The following is a 15,136-nucleotide window of genomic DNA, read 5'->3' as shown; positions in this document are numbered from 1 at the left end:
GCACCCAGAGGGGCCGGCTGGTCTGGCCGTGCCCTCTGTGCTAGCCTCCAGGCCGTGGCACAGGCCGGTCCTCCTGCCCAGAGCACACTTGCCCTATTTCTACCTGGTCCATTTTAGCCTCACCTTTTGTTGATCCTCACCTCAGGGTATTTTTCCCATTGATTTTTAGAGAGAGGGAAAGGGAGGGAGAAGGAGAGAGAGAGAAACATTGATGTGAGACACACATCAATTGGTTGCATCCCACAAGCGCCCTGACTGGGGGCGGGGAGCAAATCCGCAGCCCAGGTACGTGCCTTTGACCGGGATTCAAATCTGAGACCCTAGTGCATGAGCTGACACTACCACTGAGCTGCACTGGCCAGGGCTTGCCTCATCTTTTGATCCTCAAATCCCAGGAGCTGTTCCAGCCGCCCAGCCCCGTTGTGCTGGCCTGTGTCACAGTCCTCAGAAGTGCCCATCAGCATCCTTTGCATCCGGGGTCTCTAAGCACAGGGCAGCTGTCGCTTATCTCTGAGCCTCACCCAGGAAATGTTTGAAGATAAAGGAAACCCTTTTCTTTTTATTTATTTTTAAATGTATTTTATTGATTTTTTTTACAGAGAGGAAGGGAGAGGGATAGAGAGTTAGAAACATCGATGAGAGAGAAACATTGATCAGCTGTCTCCTGCACACCCCCCACTGGGGATGTGCCCGCAACCCAAGTGCATGCCCTTGGCTGAAATCGAACCTGGGACCCTTCGGTCCGCAGGCCGACGCTCTATCCACTGAGCCAAACCAGCTAGAGCAAGGAAACCCTTTTAAATGCTTGCATGCGTCCTGTGATGGTGAGCTCATCCCTTGTTGCTGACTGGTCCTGGATGTTAGAAAGTCTTTGCTTCCATTAGCCCATTCTGTCACCCCTGCCTGCAGCCCCTTTACTCAGGGGGCACCCCCTTAGCCGCACTCATGCGCTGTCTCTGGGCACCGGGCTGTTTCTTCCCTCTGACCTTTGCAGAGGCTGCGCTCATGGCTGATGCTCTCCCTCCAGGGCTGCGGCCCCTGCTCTTTAGAGACCCGATGCTCCGTTTCCTCTGTGAATTCTTTCTAGTAAAGTATATATTATGCGGAAAACAGTATCAAAGAGCTGTGGATACTTTACAGACTAAAGAAAACACACACACATAGGCATATTCTTTACATGGTCTTTAAGGTATCCATATCTGTTTGATGTTGCCTTCTGTATGATTGAATACATTCCCACACGCCCCACTGGGGATCAAGCCAGCAACCAATATGTAATTTTAATATGTAAATATTTTGTATACACATGTACATGTATGGAAATAGATCTACCAAAAAAGCCCACAGATCATAAGTGACCAGCTTGGCGAATTTTCCCTGATTGACCGGCCCCCAGGTGCGGAACCCGCAGCCCAGCCTGGCTCCCCGCACCCCCCCACCCTCTCTGCTCCCAGGGATGGCCACCGCTGGGCCATCCAACACCATAGGTTCGCTTGCGCGCTTCTCGGAGCTTTTAATAGAGGTGTAAGTGAAGGCCAGAGAGGTCGCTAGCCTCGGAAATTTAATTGCCGTTCAAATATCCGTCTATCTGTGGTCAAGTTTACTCAGCTCCTTGGTGATATGTGATCCATTTATGAGAGATTGTTTCTCCTGGTCCCTACAGAATAGTTTTAAAGCAGCATGGGAAGCAGGTGCGGTCATTCTCAGGGTAGGACTAGCACAGCATGCGAAGTAACTTTGAGGGGCTGGCGTGGGCCCTTGATGGTCACTGCCCCACCCTGCCCCAGAGGGAGGCGCTGTCCTAGCCTCCCGGCCACCCCTGAGCAGGCACTCCGGGCAGAGTTCTGGGCGGCCTGGCTGGTGAACTGCTCCTGAACCCTCCTCATCTTTCACAGCCTTCCTCAGATGTCCTCACCTCCGCCAGGGCCTGGTGCTACCTGCAGTCTCCATCCCTGCACATCTCACCCGGGAGTGGGGAGGAAGCCCCCTGCCTGCGCCCACCAGGCCAGGAGTCCCTGAAATGGATCCAAAGTACCGGGTCCAATGGGGTCCTGGGTGCCCAGTGTAGCCCCACGTAGGCCGGGCCCCCAGGGCCGCGGGAAACGTGTAATTAATAAATGAAGGATCGGATGGCCTCTGGGGCCACAAAGGCCAATTCAGACTCAGCATTGAAGGGCTGGCCCTGTACCTCCCGCGTCCCAGAGGCCTCCCACCCTCATCCGTGGGCTCTGCTCCTTCCTCAGGCGGGGAGGGGTCACCCCGCACCTCATTGGCCCTTATTCACGTCTTCATGCCTTTTCTGAGCTCAGGCACTCAGGGAGCCCCTGGAACATGGAGTTGCTACTCAAAGTGGCAGATGCTGACCCTGTTTTCAACCAGCTTCTGGTCGGGTCTGGGGGACAGGTGGACCCAGACCCCATGACATGTACCCCAGGAGGTGACTGGGCTGTGTGGGAGCCCAGGGGGGCCCTGGGACAGTGCTGAGCCACACCTGTGGTGGTTACACCTTCTCCCAGTCGCCACTTAAAAAAAAAAAGGTAGAAAGAGCCTGGCCGGTGTGGCTCAGTGGTTGAGCATCGACCTATGAACCAGGAGGTCAGAGTTCAATTCCTGGTCAGGGCACATGCCCGGGTTGCTGGCTTGATCCCCAGTGGGGCGTGCAGGAGGCAGCCGATCAGTGAGCCTCTCTCATCATTGATTGATGTTCCTGTCTCTCCCTCGCCTTTCCTCTCTGAAATCAATACAAACATAAAAAAGGGAAAATTCATTTTAACAGTATATTCAGGATACCCAATATACCCCAAATATTGTCATTTCAACATGGAATCAGTCTTTTAAAATGTTTATGAGATAGTTTGCTGCCCCCTCCCCCACTGTCTTCTAAATCTGGTGTGGCCCTGCCGCTTACAGCCGCCTCAGTTTGGAACAGCTATGCCTCAGGTGCGCGCGAGTCACCTGGCTAATGGCTGCGGGGAGCACTCAGCACCCAGGGGTCTGGCCTTGGCCTGCTGGCTGGGTCGCAGTGGGACCTTCGTTGAATTGGGAAGCTGGGGGAGGACCAGGTTTTCAGGAGACACTGAGTGGGGATGTGTAGGAGTGAGGATCCCGGGGGACAGCTAGAAGCCAGCCGAGCCATTCATTCATTCATTCATTCATTCCTTTATCGTGTGCTTTTTGCCAGGCTGTGCAGGGGTAAGCAGAGCCATGGGTGGGGACAGCTCTCAGGAAGAGTGTAGTCAGGGGCCACGGTGAGAGGAGGGGAAAAGGGGTGGCCCTGAAGTGTGCGCCGGGCGCCTGCTCTGGGTTGGAGAGACCAATGAGCCTTAGTGACCACTTCCCTGAACTCCCAGCTGGAGATGGGGCCCAGGCCTGTCCTCCTCCTCAGGGCCCGAGGCCCCATGGAGAGTTTGCCCTCCGGCTTCGAGGGCCCTTGCCAAGGAAAGTGGGGCAGGTGGCTCCGCTCCAGGACCCTCACCCCCAGCCCTGCCTTCCCTCCCCAGGTAAGAGCAAGGAGGCGGAGATTAAGAGAATCAACAAGGAACTGGCCAATATCCGCTCCAAGTTCAAAGGTAGGTGGGGGGCTGGACTCCTGGGTCTGAGAGAGGAGGGGGCTGGCACTCCTGGGACTTGGCACGTGTGTTCCTTCCTCATTTTGTCTCCCCTTTCCTCCTTCCTCTGGCCCCAGGGGACAAAGCTTTGGATGGCTACAGTAAGAAAAAGTATGTCTGTAAACTGCTCTTCATCTTCCTGCTTGGCCATGACATTGACTTCGGGCATATGGAAGCCGTGAACCTGCTTAGCTCCAACAAGTACACGGAGAAGCAGATAGTGAGTCTGGGGAGGAGGGGCTGGGGGCCTGGACTCCTGGGTCTGAGGGGCCTGGACCCCTGGGTCTGAGGGAGGAGGGGCTGGGGGCCTGGACTCCTGGGTCTGAGGGAGGAGGGGCTGGGGGCCTGGACTCCTGGGTCTGAGGGAGGAGGGGCCTGGAAGTATATAGACTCTAGGGCAGTGGTTCTCAACCTGTGGGTCGCGACCCCTGAAAATACATCCTGCATATCAGATATTTACATTATGATTCATAACAGTAGCAAAATTACAGTTATGAAGTAGCCACGAAAATAATTTTATGGTGGGGTCACCACCACATGAGGAACTGTATTAAAGGGTCGCGGCATTAGGAAGGTTGAGAACCACTGCTCTAGGGTATGAGAGTTGGGGCCTAGGACCAATTAAGCACAAGGCTCCCCTGCCCCCGCCTCCCTCCCCACCCAGGGTTACCTGTTCATCTCGGTGCTGGTGAACTCGAACTCTGAGCTGATCCGGCTCATCAACAACGCCATCAAGAATGACCTGGCCAGCCGCAACCCCACCTTCATGTGTCTGGCCCTGCACTGCATCGCCAACGTGGGCAGCCGCGAGATGGGCGAGGCCTTCGCCGCTGACATCCCTCGCATCCTGGTGGCCGGGTGAGTCACCGGAGACCTGTGTGTGTGTGTGTGTGTGGAGGGGGCGCAGTCGGGGAGACAAGGCCCAGCCAGGACGTGGAGCCCACACTGAGCTTGGAACCCCAGGGGTTCTGTGGCAGCCCTGGGACGCGTCTCATCTCCCTGAGCCAGCTGACGGCAGTGTGGGCAGCCTCCCAGCACAGCCGGTGCGATGCCTGTCGGATGAACTGACCTTTGACATCTAGTGTAGAAGAGGTGATAACCTTCAGTGATGTTGGTGACAGCCCTCGAGAAATTGTACAACTCCATTCATTCATTCAACAAGTGTCTATTGGGCATCTACTGTGTGCAAGGCATCATGCTGATTGCTGGGGATGTAGACATGACCAGGAGTGGACATGGTCAGTGTCCTCCCAGCATTCACAGGCCAGAGTGGAGAGGTAAACATCGATTGAATACTTGCAGGATGAAGCATTTAATTCCTCTCAAAACCATGCTGTGGGAGATAGGAACCCCTAAGAGCATTGAGTACAGGGTCAGCCTGACTTAGCCGGAGGGAATCAGGGAGAGCTTCCCAGAGGAAGTGGCATGAGGCTGAGGCCTAAGTGAGGAGGAATCGTTGGCTGTGGAAGGGGGAAAGGCGTGAAGGACACTGAGTGTCCTGAGGCAGGAGGTCATTCAGCAAGTATTTCTGTGGCACTGTGCCGGGCACTGTTATGGGCACGGGGGAGGCAGAGGCGAGCAGCAAAGACTGTGGTGCCCGCCCTTGTGGAGCATACGCATAGTGGGAGAGCCAGAGAAACAAACACATACACAAAACATAAGGTGAGCTCAGACCGTGACTGACACTCAGAAGAAAACACAATAGGGTGGTGGGGGGTCCTGGAGGTCGTGGGGGAGGCCACTTACGTTAGATTCTCAGGGAGGGCCTCTCTAAGGAGGTGATATAATTTGACACTGAATTATAGAAACACAATCATTCAAAAGTGTTGGAGGAAGAGTCCCAAGCAAAAGGAGCAACAAGTGCAAAGGCCCTGAAGTTGGCGTGAGCTTTCCGCATTCATGGAATCGAGAGAGAGTGTTTTTGGAAGGAGTGTGGTGAACAGGAGAGAGGGAGAAGTTCAGACTGTATTGTAACTGATGGGGGGAGGCCGTGGATGACATGAGTCACTTTGTAATTTTAACAGCCGTGCTTTGCTGGTTCGGCTCAGCGGATAGAGTGTCAGCCTGCAGACTGAAAGGTCCTGGGTTCGATTCCGGTCAAGGGCACGTCCCTGGGTTGCAGGGTTCCCCAGCTCTGCAGTTTGGACTCCTGTGGGAGGCAGCCAGTCGATGTGTCTCTCTCTCCCCACCCCACCCTTCCACTCGAAAAATCAATGGAAAAAAGTATCCTTAGGTGAGGATTAAAATAATAATAAAATAAAATAAATCAACCAAAGATCATTCAGCCTAGTGTGGGGAAAGGTAAGACTTTTATTTCTGGCAACATGTGGACTAGATTCCTGACGCTCTTTTTGAAACCCAGCTGTCAGTATTGAATAGGAGAGGAGAGGAAGTATTCGTCAGTGTTCATGAGCCAAAAGTAAGGACGGGCCACGAGCGAAGAGGAGCCTGGCACCGGGAGATGCGCCGAGTGCTGTAGCCACAACCTGCTTAGAGGGCATTCGCTGAACTGCGAGAACCCAGTATTGGTTTGGGGGGCCCTGCAGCCTCTGCGGACAGAAGACAAAGCTTTTCCAAGGAGAGGCTCCAGGGACCACACTTCAGAATGAGCGTGATTTGGAAATACACCCTTAGGGGATATAAGCAAAGTTACCTGTTTGAACCTTGGCCCAGAGCAGCGTGCACACTGGTTTTCAGCCTGGTTTCCGCCTACCTGGGTCATCCACAAATCCTTCAGCCAAGCTTAGTGTCATGTGCTGCAAACTGGTAGACCCCGGTGCCTGACAGAAGCAAAGACGCCTTATTCTGGAGAAACCCACCTTCTCCACGGCCTCAAAGGTTCCCACCGGTGAAGCAGCCCGGAGTTCCGTGAGTAGCTCACAGTCGAAAATCACTAAACACAGGAAGCAAGCACCTCGAGGGAGAACCAGCAGAAAGAAAACGGAAAAGAACAGTCAAATTAGAATCGTCCTGTAGGATGTAAAATAAGTGTGTGTGATAGGCTCCAAGGACGATGAAAATGATTTAAACACGAGCAAAGTGCAAGCAGATCTGGGAAATATCACCGATATTTTTAAAAAATTGAGTGGTCTGGTTTAGCAGCAGAATAGACAGTGACCAAAGCAGGATTAAACAGGCGGCAGAACTGAAGAAATGAGTGGGAACGCAGCCCAGAGAAACAGAGAGATGGGGGGAATGTTCTTAAGATTCTGTTTTATTGATTTCTAGAGAGAAAAGGGAGAGGAGAAACCGATGTGAGAGTGAAACATCGATTGGCTGCCTCCCGCACGCCCCCTACTGGGGATCGAACCGGCAACCTTTCGGTGCACAGGAGGACACCCAACCAGCTGAGCCACACTCCCAGGCTGTCTTACAGTGTTTCTCTGCGAGGTCTTTGAAACGTGGCGTGTAATGTACACACATCACATGTCAGTTGGGACCCGCCATGGTCCCTGTGCCCAAAAGCCCTGTGTGGCCGGGGACCAACCTCTTGGGAATGAAAGCTCCTGCCTGATAAGTCCCGCGGGGAGGACATGGGCAGGACGGAGAAGGACCCGAGGCAGAGCCCGGGCGGCCCAGCGTGTTGGGATCTGAGCGGAGGGGAGGGGGTGCACGGTGGGCCCCGGCTCAGACACAGAGTAGGCTTCCACGGGGGAGGGCGTGGGGAGCTGTGGTGAGAGCTGCGAGACGGTCCTGGCCACCCTGAATGCAAGAGCTTGGCACCGGCGAGGTTGGGGAAGGGGCCGGTGTGACAGACATGTGTGCGCACACGAGGGAGTGACTGCCGAGGGCCCGGTCCTGCCAGCGTGTGGGCCAGGCTGGGTGGTCTGAGTGCGGGCCGGACTGTCCGTACTGAAGACTCAGCCTTGACAATGACTGGGGCACGTGGGAACGTTTCTTCAGGTAGATTTTTTTTTTAATTGAAGTAAAAGTCACATAACATGAAGTTCACCTCTTTTTAAATGAACTTTTTAATTTATTGATTGATTTTTAGAGAGAAGAAGTGTGGGGGGAGAGAGAAATGTCGATTTGTTTTTCTCATGTATGTATTCATTGATTGATTCTTTTTCTTGAAAATCTATTGATTTCAGAGAGGAAGAGAGAGAGAGAAACATCAATGATGAGAGAGAATCATTGATTAGCTGCCTCCTGCACGCCACCTCCTGGGGATCGAACCCACAACCAGGGCATGTGCCCTTGTCTGGAATCGAACCCGGGACCCTTCTGTGTGCAGGCTGATGCTCTATCCACTGAGCCAAACCAGCCAGTGCTCATTGATTGATTCTTGTATGTGCCCTGAACACGATCAAACCCACAACCTTGGTATATGGGACAGTGCTCTAACCAACTGAGCTACCTGGCCAGGGCTAAGTTCACCATTTTAACTGTTTTAAAGGGTACAATTCAACAGTCTTCAGTATCTTCACAACATCGTGTAACCACCACCACTAACTTAATTCCAGAACATTTCCATCATCCCAGGAAGAAGCCGACAGCCATCAGCAGTCCACTCCACGCGCCTCCCTCTCCAGCCCCAGGCAACCACTGACCTGCTTCTGTCTCTAGATTCGCCTGTTCTGGGCCTTTCCTACAAACGGAATCCCGTGGCCTTTGTGTCTGACTCCTTTCACTCAGCGTCGTTTCCTCCAGGTCCACCCGTGTTGTAGCCTGGATCAGTGCTTCATACCTTCTTATGGCCGAGTAATAGTATTTCCTTGTTGGATGGACCACATCTTGTTTATTTATTTATAAAAAAGTCCCCACCTCCTGCCGATCCTGTACCACGTTCACATGTGTGTGACTTGGTGTAGATGCCTAGGTGCGGAATTGCTGGGTCACAGGGTAGCACGCCTTTTTAAAAAAGAAGAAATAGTTACCCTGCACGGTGTGGCTCAGTTGGTTGAGCGTGGGCCCATACTGAAAGGTTGCCGGTTCAATTCCTGGTCAGGACACATGCCCAGGTTGTAGGTTCGATCCCCAGTTGGGATGCATATGGGAGGCAACCGGTCAGTGTTTCTCTCTCTCTCCCATCCTCTGTCTCTAAAAATCACTAAAAACATATTTAAAAAACGTTTATTAAAACGAAACAGCCGCAGTTGAATCCCCGCTCACGTCCCTCGATTATCTCTCCCCCTCCTCCCTCCCCGTCCTCTAAATCAGGTGGCTCTGTCCTTTAGTACCTGGGCTCAGTCCCCCGGACTATGTCGTTTCAAACTTCCCCTTAATGTTATCACAGTCTCGGTTTCACTTCACCAAGTTGATAAAATAAGTAGCTCTCACTCCTTGGTTTGGTATTTGGACGTTTCCCGGCTTGTAACTGGAGATGATGACAGAATTCACCCCCTCGGAGGGCTGTGCGAGGGTTAAACACGCTGATAAGTAGAAGCCTTGGTGCAGAGTGTGGCCGAGTAAGGGCTGTGAGCCGTGATGATGCAGGTGAGAGAGCATCGCTACGCTAGTCCTGCCTGGGCCTGCGACACACCTCCCGCGGCTTCGGTTGTATCTGATGGCAGGCCGCGTGAACATTCTCCTGCTGCCGCCTGGAACACGGGGGCGGGGCGTTCTGGGCGGAGATTTTGTCTTTCCTCATTCAGTTGCTCGTTTTCTGCCCACCTGGCACCTTCCCCCAACACAGCGGCTGGGCACAGTGTGCTTGGATGCCAACGGCTGGGCTAGGACGGAGCCTCTGTGAGGACAGGCGTTTGCACCCATTTGCTCACTAGTCTGTCCACAGTGCCTACAGCGTGGTGGTACCCAGTAGGCGCTTAATAAGTGCGGAGCCAGGCTTGACATTGTGCCAGTGGCCCCACAAGGGTCTTGATACATGGGCCATGAGAGCAGCGCCAGGTTGGGTCCCGGGTCCGCCTGGGAGGCGGGGAGGTGTGCGGGGCGGGAGTCCTGGGGTTGCGCTGACCCCCCCACCCCACATCCTGTCCCCACAGGGACAGCATGGACAGCGTGAAGCAGAGTGCGGCCCTGTGCCTGCTGCGGCTCTACAAGGCCTCGCCCGACCTGGTGCCCATGGGCGAGTGGACGGCCCGCGTCGTGCACCTGCTCAATGACCAGCACATGGTGAGACCTGGTGCCTCTCTCCCCCCATCCCTGCCCTTGATGTCCACCTGGAGGCAGGGGCCCCACCCCGCCCTGGATGCCCGGGCCCCCACCTGTGTCCCTGTCTTTCTAAGGCACCTAGAGACCCTGGTCCGGTCCCCCCAGTACTTACTACTCACCCAGGTGTCCGGAGGCACTCCCATCCCCGTCCCTGACACCCTCTGGCTGCCCAGGGGTCCTGTCCAGTATCCCCAACACCAACACCCACCCAGCCCCTCAGAAGAAGCCCGGCCTGTGTGTCTGACACCCAGAGGTTCCCCAGGGCCCACTGCCTGCCCAGCCAGCACAGAGACCCTGGCCTCGGTCCCAATCCCACACCCCCAGGTCCTCTTAGTCCCCACCCACCCTCTGCTCCGAGCCCCAGTGAGTGCTGGTCATGTCCCTGAGCCCCAGAGCACCCACTGTGACACCTATGCACCCCTGAGCACACACCCCTCCCCCCCACAGTCCACCCCTGTGCGTTCCTGAATCCGCAGCCTGCACACTTGTCCCCAGCCTGACCACCCACCAGGCCTTGACCTGCCACTCATCTGCCCCGCAGGGCGTGGTCACCGCTGCTGTCAGCCTCATCACCTGTCTCTGCAAGAAGAACCCGGATGACTTCAAGACCTGCATCTCCCTGGCTGTGTCTCGCCTGAGCAGGGTGGGTATGGCCTCGCTGCTGGCTGCGGGTGGGGGCCCTCCCGTCCCCGTCCCTGGCACCTCTCTGGTCCCTGGCCCTCCTTGCTTTCCCTCGGAGGCAGCCCACCTGGTGGTTAGGAACCCAGGCTCTGAGCTGAGTTCCTCCTGGCTCTGCTACAAGCAGCTTCCCATCTCTGGGCCTCGGTTGTCCCTTCTGTTCAATGGGGATGATCCTAGTGCCCACCTCACAACATGGCTGCTGTGACCTAATCCATATGAAGCAGCGGTTCTCAACCTGTGGGTCGCGACCCCTTTGGCGGTCGAACGACCCTTTCACAGGGGTCGCCTAAGACCGTCCTGCACATCAGATATTTGCACGACGATTCATCACAGTAGCAACATGACAGTGATGAAGTAGCAACGAAAATAATGTTATGGTTGGGTCACAACATGAGAAACTGTATTTAAAGGGCCAGAAGGTTGAGAACCACTGATATAAAGTGTAGAACGGGGTCTGGCACCTGGAGAGCACCCAGGAAGTGAGAGCTGCCATCCGTACTTGCCTCCCTCCCGCCCGCCCCTCTGTCTTTCTCCCTCCTGCTTTCTCTGCTTTTCCTCTGCTCCTTTCCCAGGCCTCCCCCTTCGCTCCATCCTCCCTCCTCTCCTCCTCTCCCCCCCAGGCCCTGTCCTGGGAGCCGGCCTCGGGGCTTCCTGGGAGCCTGGCTCTGGGCTGGTGGGGAACACGGATGCTTCAGGCCTCGGCCTCAAGAAGCCCCCTTTCCTCTTGGAGGAGGGGCGTGAGGCGGGCAGGCCTGCTCAGTCACAAATGACCGGAAAGGGGAGGCTTGTGCTGTTGGGGAGGTAACATAGGGCGCTGTAGGCCCCCAAAGGAAGCACTTAACCCAGGGAACCTGGGAAGGCATCTGGGAGTGGTGGTCCCTGAAGTGGGACTCGGAGTCAATATCAGCGTTTTCTGGGGCGGGAAGAAGAGGCCTGGCTTCTCAGGAAGAGATCAGCACACCAGCTCAGTCATTCAATTAATCTTTTTAATGAATTTTTATTGATTTTAGAGAGCAAGGGAGAGGGATGGAGATAGAAGCATCAGTGATGAGAGAGAATCACTGATCGGCTGCCTCCTGCACGCCCCCCACTGGGGGATGGGCCCCGCAACCCAGGCATGTGCCCTGACCAGGAATTGAACTGTGCCCTCCTAGTTCATGGTTGACACTCAACCACTGAGCTATAATACCGGTGGAGCCATTCCATCATTCTTTTATTCACTCCCCATACATCCACAGAGTCCCGTGGGCCGGCCTGGTGGGGGAGACAGAAAGTGATATTGGGGGTCGGGCACGATATTATCATGGAGGTGGCACAGAGCATGGTGAGAATGCTTCTTGGAGAAGGGGTTTTCAGGGTTGAGTAGGAGTTTGCCATGAGGAAACAAAGTCACACGCTCTTTCATTAATTCTCCACCTTTGTCTACCCTGAGCCTTTCTTGTGTCTGACCTTGTCTGAGGCCCAGGGACCCAATTCCTGCCCCTGAGCGGCTTCCAGTCTCAGGCGAGGCCTGTGGGGAAACATCTCCAGCGAGTGGGTGCAATGTGTGCGCTGGTGGATGTAGCCAGGGTTTGGGGCGCAGAGTTGGAATCGGGAGCGCACAGTATGGGAATCAGATGGGCAGATCCTGTGCCCCTACAGCCGGGCTCTCCCAGATCCTCCCCGTCAGCCCCTGGGGAAGGCAGCATTTGCCCCACCCCGGCCTGGTGCCCCTGCTTCACCTCCCGTTCCTGTCCCCAGATCGTCTCCTCGGCCTCCACCGACCTCCAGGACTACACCTACTACTTCGTCCCCGCGCCCTGGCTCTCGGTGAAGCTTCTGCGGCTGCTGCAGTGCTACCCCCCGCCAGGTACCGCCGGCCCTCGGGCTGGGACGTAGGGCCTCTGGCCCGCTGGGCAGGCGGGTGGTGCTGTGGGTCTGTGTCGGGACTTCTCAGAGGCAGTCAGTGCTGCCAGCCCTGTCCCTTGGCTGCAGGGGGGCAGCCCTGAGGCCAGGACCCTGCCAGGAAGGCTCCAGGCAGGAGCCGCATAAAGCCAGTGGCCCGCCCTTCGTAGCGCAGATGCGGACAGATCACCAGCGCTGCTGACCCCTGTGGTCCCTGTGGTGGGCCAGTCTCCTGAGCCGCACTCGCTCTCCAGCCTGTGACACGGGCTGTTGTCAGGCCTGTTTTTCGGATAAGAAAACCCAGGCCCTGTTGGGTGGGGAGGTCCCTGTCTAAGGCCTTGCCCAGGCTGTGCTGTTTGAATGACCGTAGCTCTCTTAGGGTTTTAATGTCCCTATTGTCATAAAAGCTGGCATGGACGACACGCCTCCCGTGAGCCAGGCCCTGCACGGGAATGTCTGTTCCCCCCTGCCTCCCCCCCGAGCTGTGGGGAACCCCCCTGCAATGAGCAGGCAGGGAAACAGGCTTGGAGATGGGACGTGGCCTTTCCAGGCCTGGCAGAGACGGAGCCAGAGCCTGACTTCAGAATCCATGCTCTAAGCCCCTCCCCCTTCCATGGGGGCTCGCCTGTCTGGCCTCACAGAGCAGTACTGAGGGGCCCCGGTCTGAGGTGCTCAGCACAGAGTTGGTGCCTGAGGAACCAGTTCCCTCCCATTCAGCCGCATGCTGAGCACCTGCTGGGAGCCTGGGGCTGATGGCAGCTCTGAATCTGTACAGCCAGCACGTCTGTGCAAGGGTGTCTGTGTGTGTGTCTGTGTGTGTCTGTGTGCATACATGTCTCTGCTGGCATTGCAGACATGTCCATGTGTGCATGCATATGTGTATATGTATGCATGTGTGCCTGTGCATGTCCCTGTGTATGCTTGTCTGTGTGTGCATACATCTCTGTGTATATGCATTCTGTACATGTCTGTGCATACATGTCAGTGTGCATATGTGTATACATATGTGTATGTGCATGTCTCTCTGTGTGCTTCTTCAAGTGCATGTGTGCACGCACTCTAAGTGAGTGTGTGATATAGGCAACTCCGCAGCCCCCCACCCCCGGCCTGTGGATGCCAGCGATGAGCTTGTCTGTGGCCCTGGGGAAGCCTCTTGCACTTTGACTCTTCCTCATGCTGTAAAGAAGGGTTTGGTAGAACCTAAGCCCACTTCCATCTCAGAAATTCCACCTTATAATTCTGGGACATGCCCAGGGTGGGCACCTCACCTACCCTTTCTCACATTGTGGAAATGGCTGCCATGGCCCAAGCAATTATTTTAACAAGTATTATGAAAAAATGTCCAGCCCTGGCCAGTGTGGCTCAGTGGGTGGTGAACGTCCTGTGCACCGAGGGGTTGTGGGTTCCATTCCTGGTCAAAGGCACATACCTGGGTTGCAGGTCGATCTTAGGCCCCAGTTGGGGCACAAGCGGGAGACAGCCGATCGATGTGTCCCTCTTACATTTGGTGTTTCTCTTTCTCTCTGCCTCTCCCCCCCCTCCCTTTCACTCTCCATAAAAATCAATGGAAAAGATATCCAGGCGCAGATTAACATCAACAACAGAAATTCCAGCACACAAACAAGTAGAAAATGCCCATCACCTAAACTTCACATGTTTCTTGTAGGCACGCTCTTATTTTTTAAAATACATTTTATTGATTTTTTTTACAGAGAAGAAGGGAGAGGGATAGAGAGTTAGAAACATCGATGAGAGAGAACCACCGATCAAGTGCCTCCTGCACACTCCCTACTGGGGATGTGCCCGCAACCAAGGTACATGCCCCTGACCGGAACCTGGGACCCTTCAGTCCGTAGGCGGACGCTCTATCCACTGAGCCAAACCGGTTAGGGCGGCACGCTCTTATTTTGTTATGTGTTTCTGACATATTTAAAAGGTAATTACAGCCCAGCCGGCGTGGCTCAGTGGTTGGGTGTCAACCTATGAACCTGGAGGTCACCTCAATTCCTGATCAGGGCACATGCCCGGGTTGTGGGCTTGGTCCCCAGTGGGGGCCGTGTAGCCGATCAGCGATTCTCTCTCATCATTGATGTTTTTTTCTCTCTCTCCCTCTTCCTTCCTCTCTGAAATCAATAAAAAATGTGTGTAGGTGTGTGTGTGTGTGTGTGTGTGTTTTAAAGGTTATTACAGACATCATGATGTTTTGCCTTTAAATATTTTGTCATGTGTTTCTCAAAACTATGACGATTTTCATTCCCAACAGCAATTCTACATTCATCCTTCAAACTAACAACGATTCCCTAATGTCCTGTAATCCCACTGTTTCCTAATTTCCCCCAAACAGTCTCCCTCAGTCAGTTCACACTAGGATCTAATCGAGGTACCAGTCCTGAATTTGGTTTTTAGTTCTCATACGTCTCCCTTGATCTGGAAGATTTGCCGCCTTTATTCCAGGGCATTGGCTTTCGCCAGCTGTTTATTAGTAAAAGTTTCAAACGCAGAGATAACTGCCCAGAGCGGTGAGGTAGCGCCCGGATGCCTCTGCTGCTGCTTCGTGCCCTTCCTCACGCGCTCAGACAGTCGCTGCGTTACTCGAAGATAAGTGACATCAGAACACTCCCCCACCCTGAAATATTTCCACAGATGTCCCCCAGGAGTGCAGTATAAAACCTCAGTGCCCTCACATACCTCAGAAGATTCAAAACAGACTCACAGTGTCATTTGCAATCCAGGCACCAAACTGCCCCAGTTTGTCCACAGCATTATTTTTATGGCTTAACAAAATGCAGTACAACCTAGGGCCACAAATATTTTCTTAGTCTGTAATAGTCTCCCCAGTCCGTCCGTCCCAC

At 54.5% G+C, this 15,136-nt stretch overlaps 1 protein-coding gene across 1 annotated transcript in view; it reads left to right on the top strand.

Annotated features, from left to right (window-relative positions):
• AP2A1 (adaptor related protein complex 2 alpha 1 subunit) overlaps positions 1-15,136 on the top strand; it is a 29,860-nt gene that overhangs the window by 7,331 nt on the left and 7,393 nt on the right. The window contains exons 2-7 of the mRNA XM_015565442.1: positions 3,501-3,569; positions 3,686-3,828; positions 4,273-4,466; positions 9,551-9,680; positions 10,261-10,362; positions 12,141-12,249. Coding sequence (XP_015420928.1) covers positions 3,501-3,569; positions 3,686-3,828; positions 4,273-4,466; positions 9,551-9,680; positions 10,261-10,362; positions 12,141-12,249 — 747 coding nt within the window. The remainder of the gene's footprint in view (positions 1-3,500; positions 3,570-3,685; positions 3,829-4,272; positions 4,467-9,550; positions 9,681-10,260; positions 10,363-12,140; positions 12,250-15,136) is intronic.

The sequence above is a fragment of the Myotis davidii genome, unplaced genomic scaffold (assembly GCF_000327345.1).
Source record: "Myotis davidii unplaced genomic scaffold, ASM32734v1 scaffold2100, whole genome shotgun sequence".
In the NCBI taxonomy this organism is placed as follows: Eukaryota; Metazoa; Chordata; class Mammalia; order Chiroptera; family Vespertilionidae; genus Myotis; species Myotis davidii.
The sequence above is the reverse complement of the archived record's forward strand: the minus strand, read 5'-3'. Positions and strand labels throughout refer to the sequence as shown.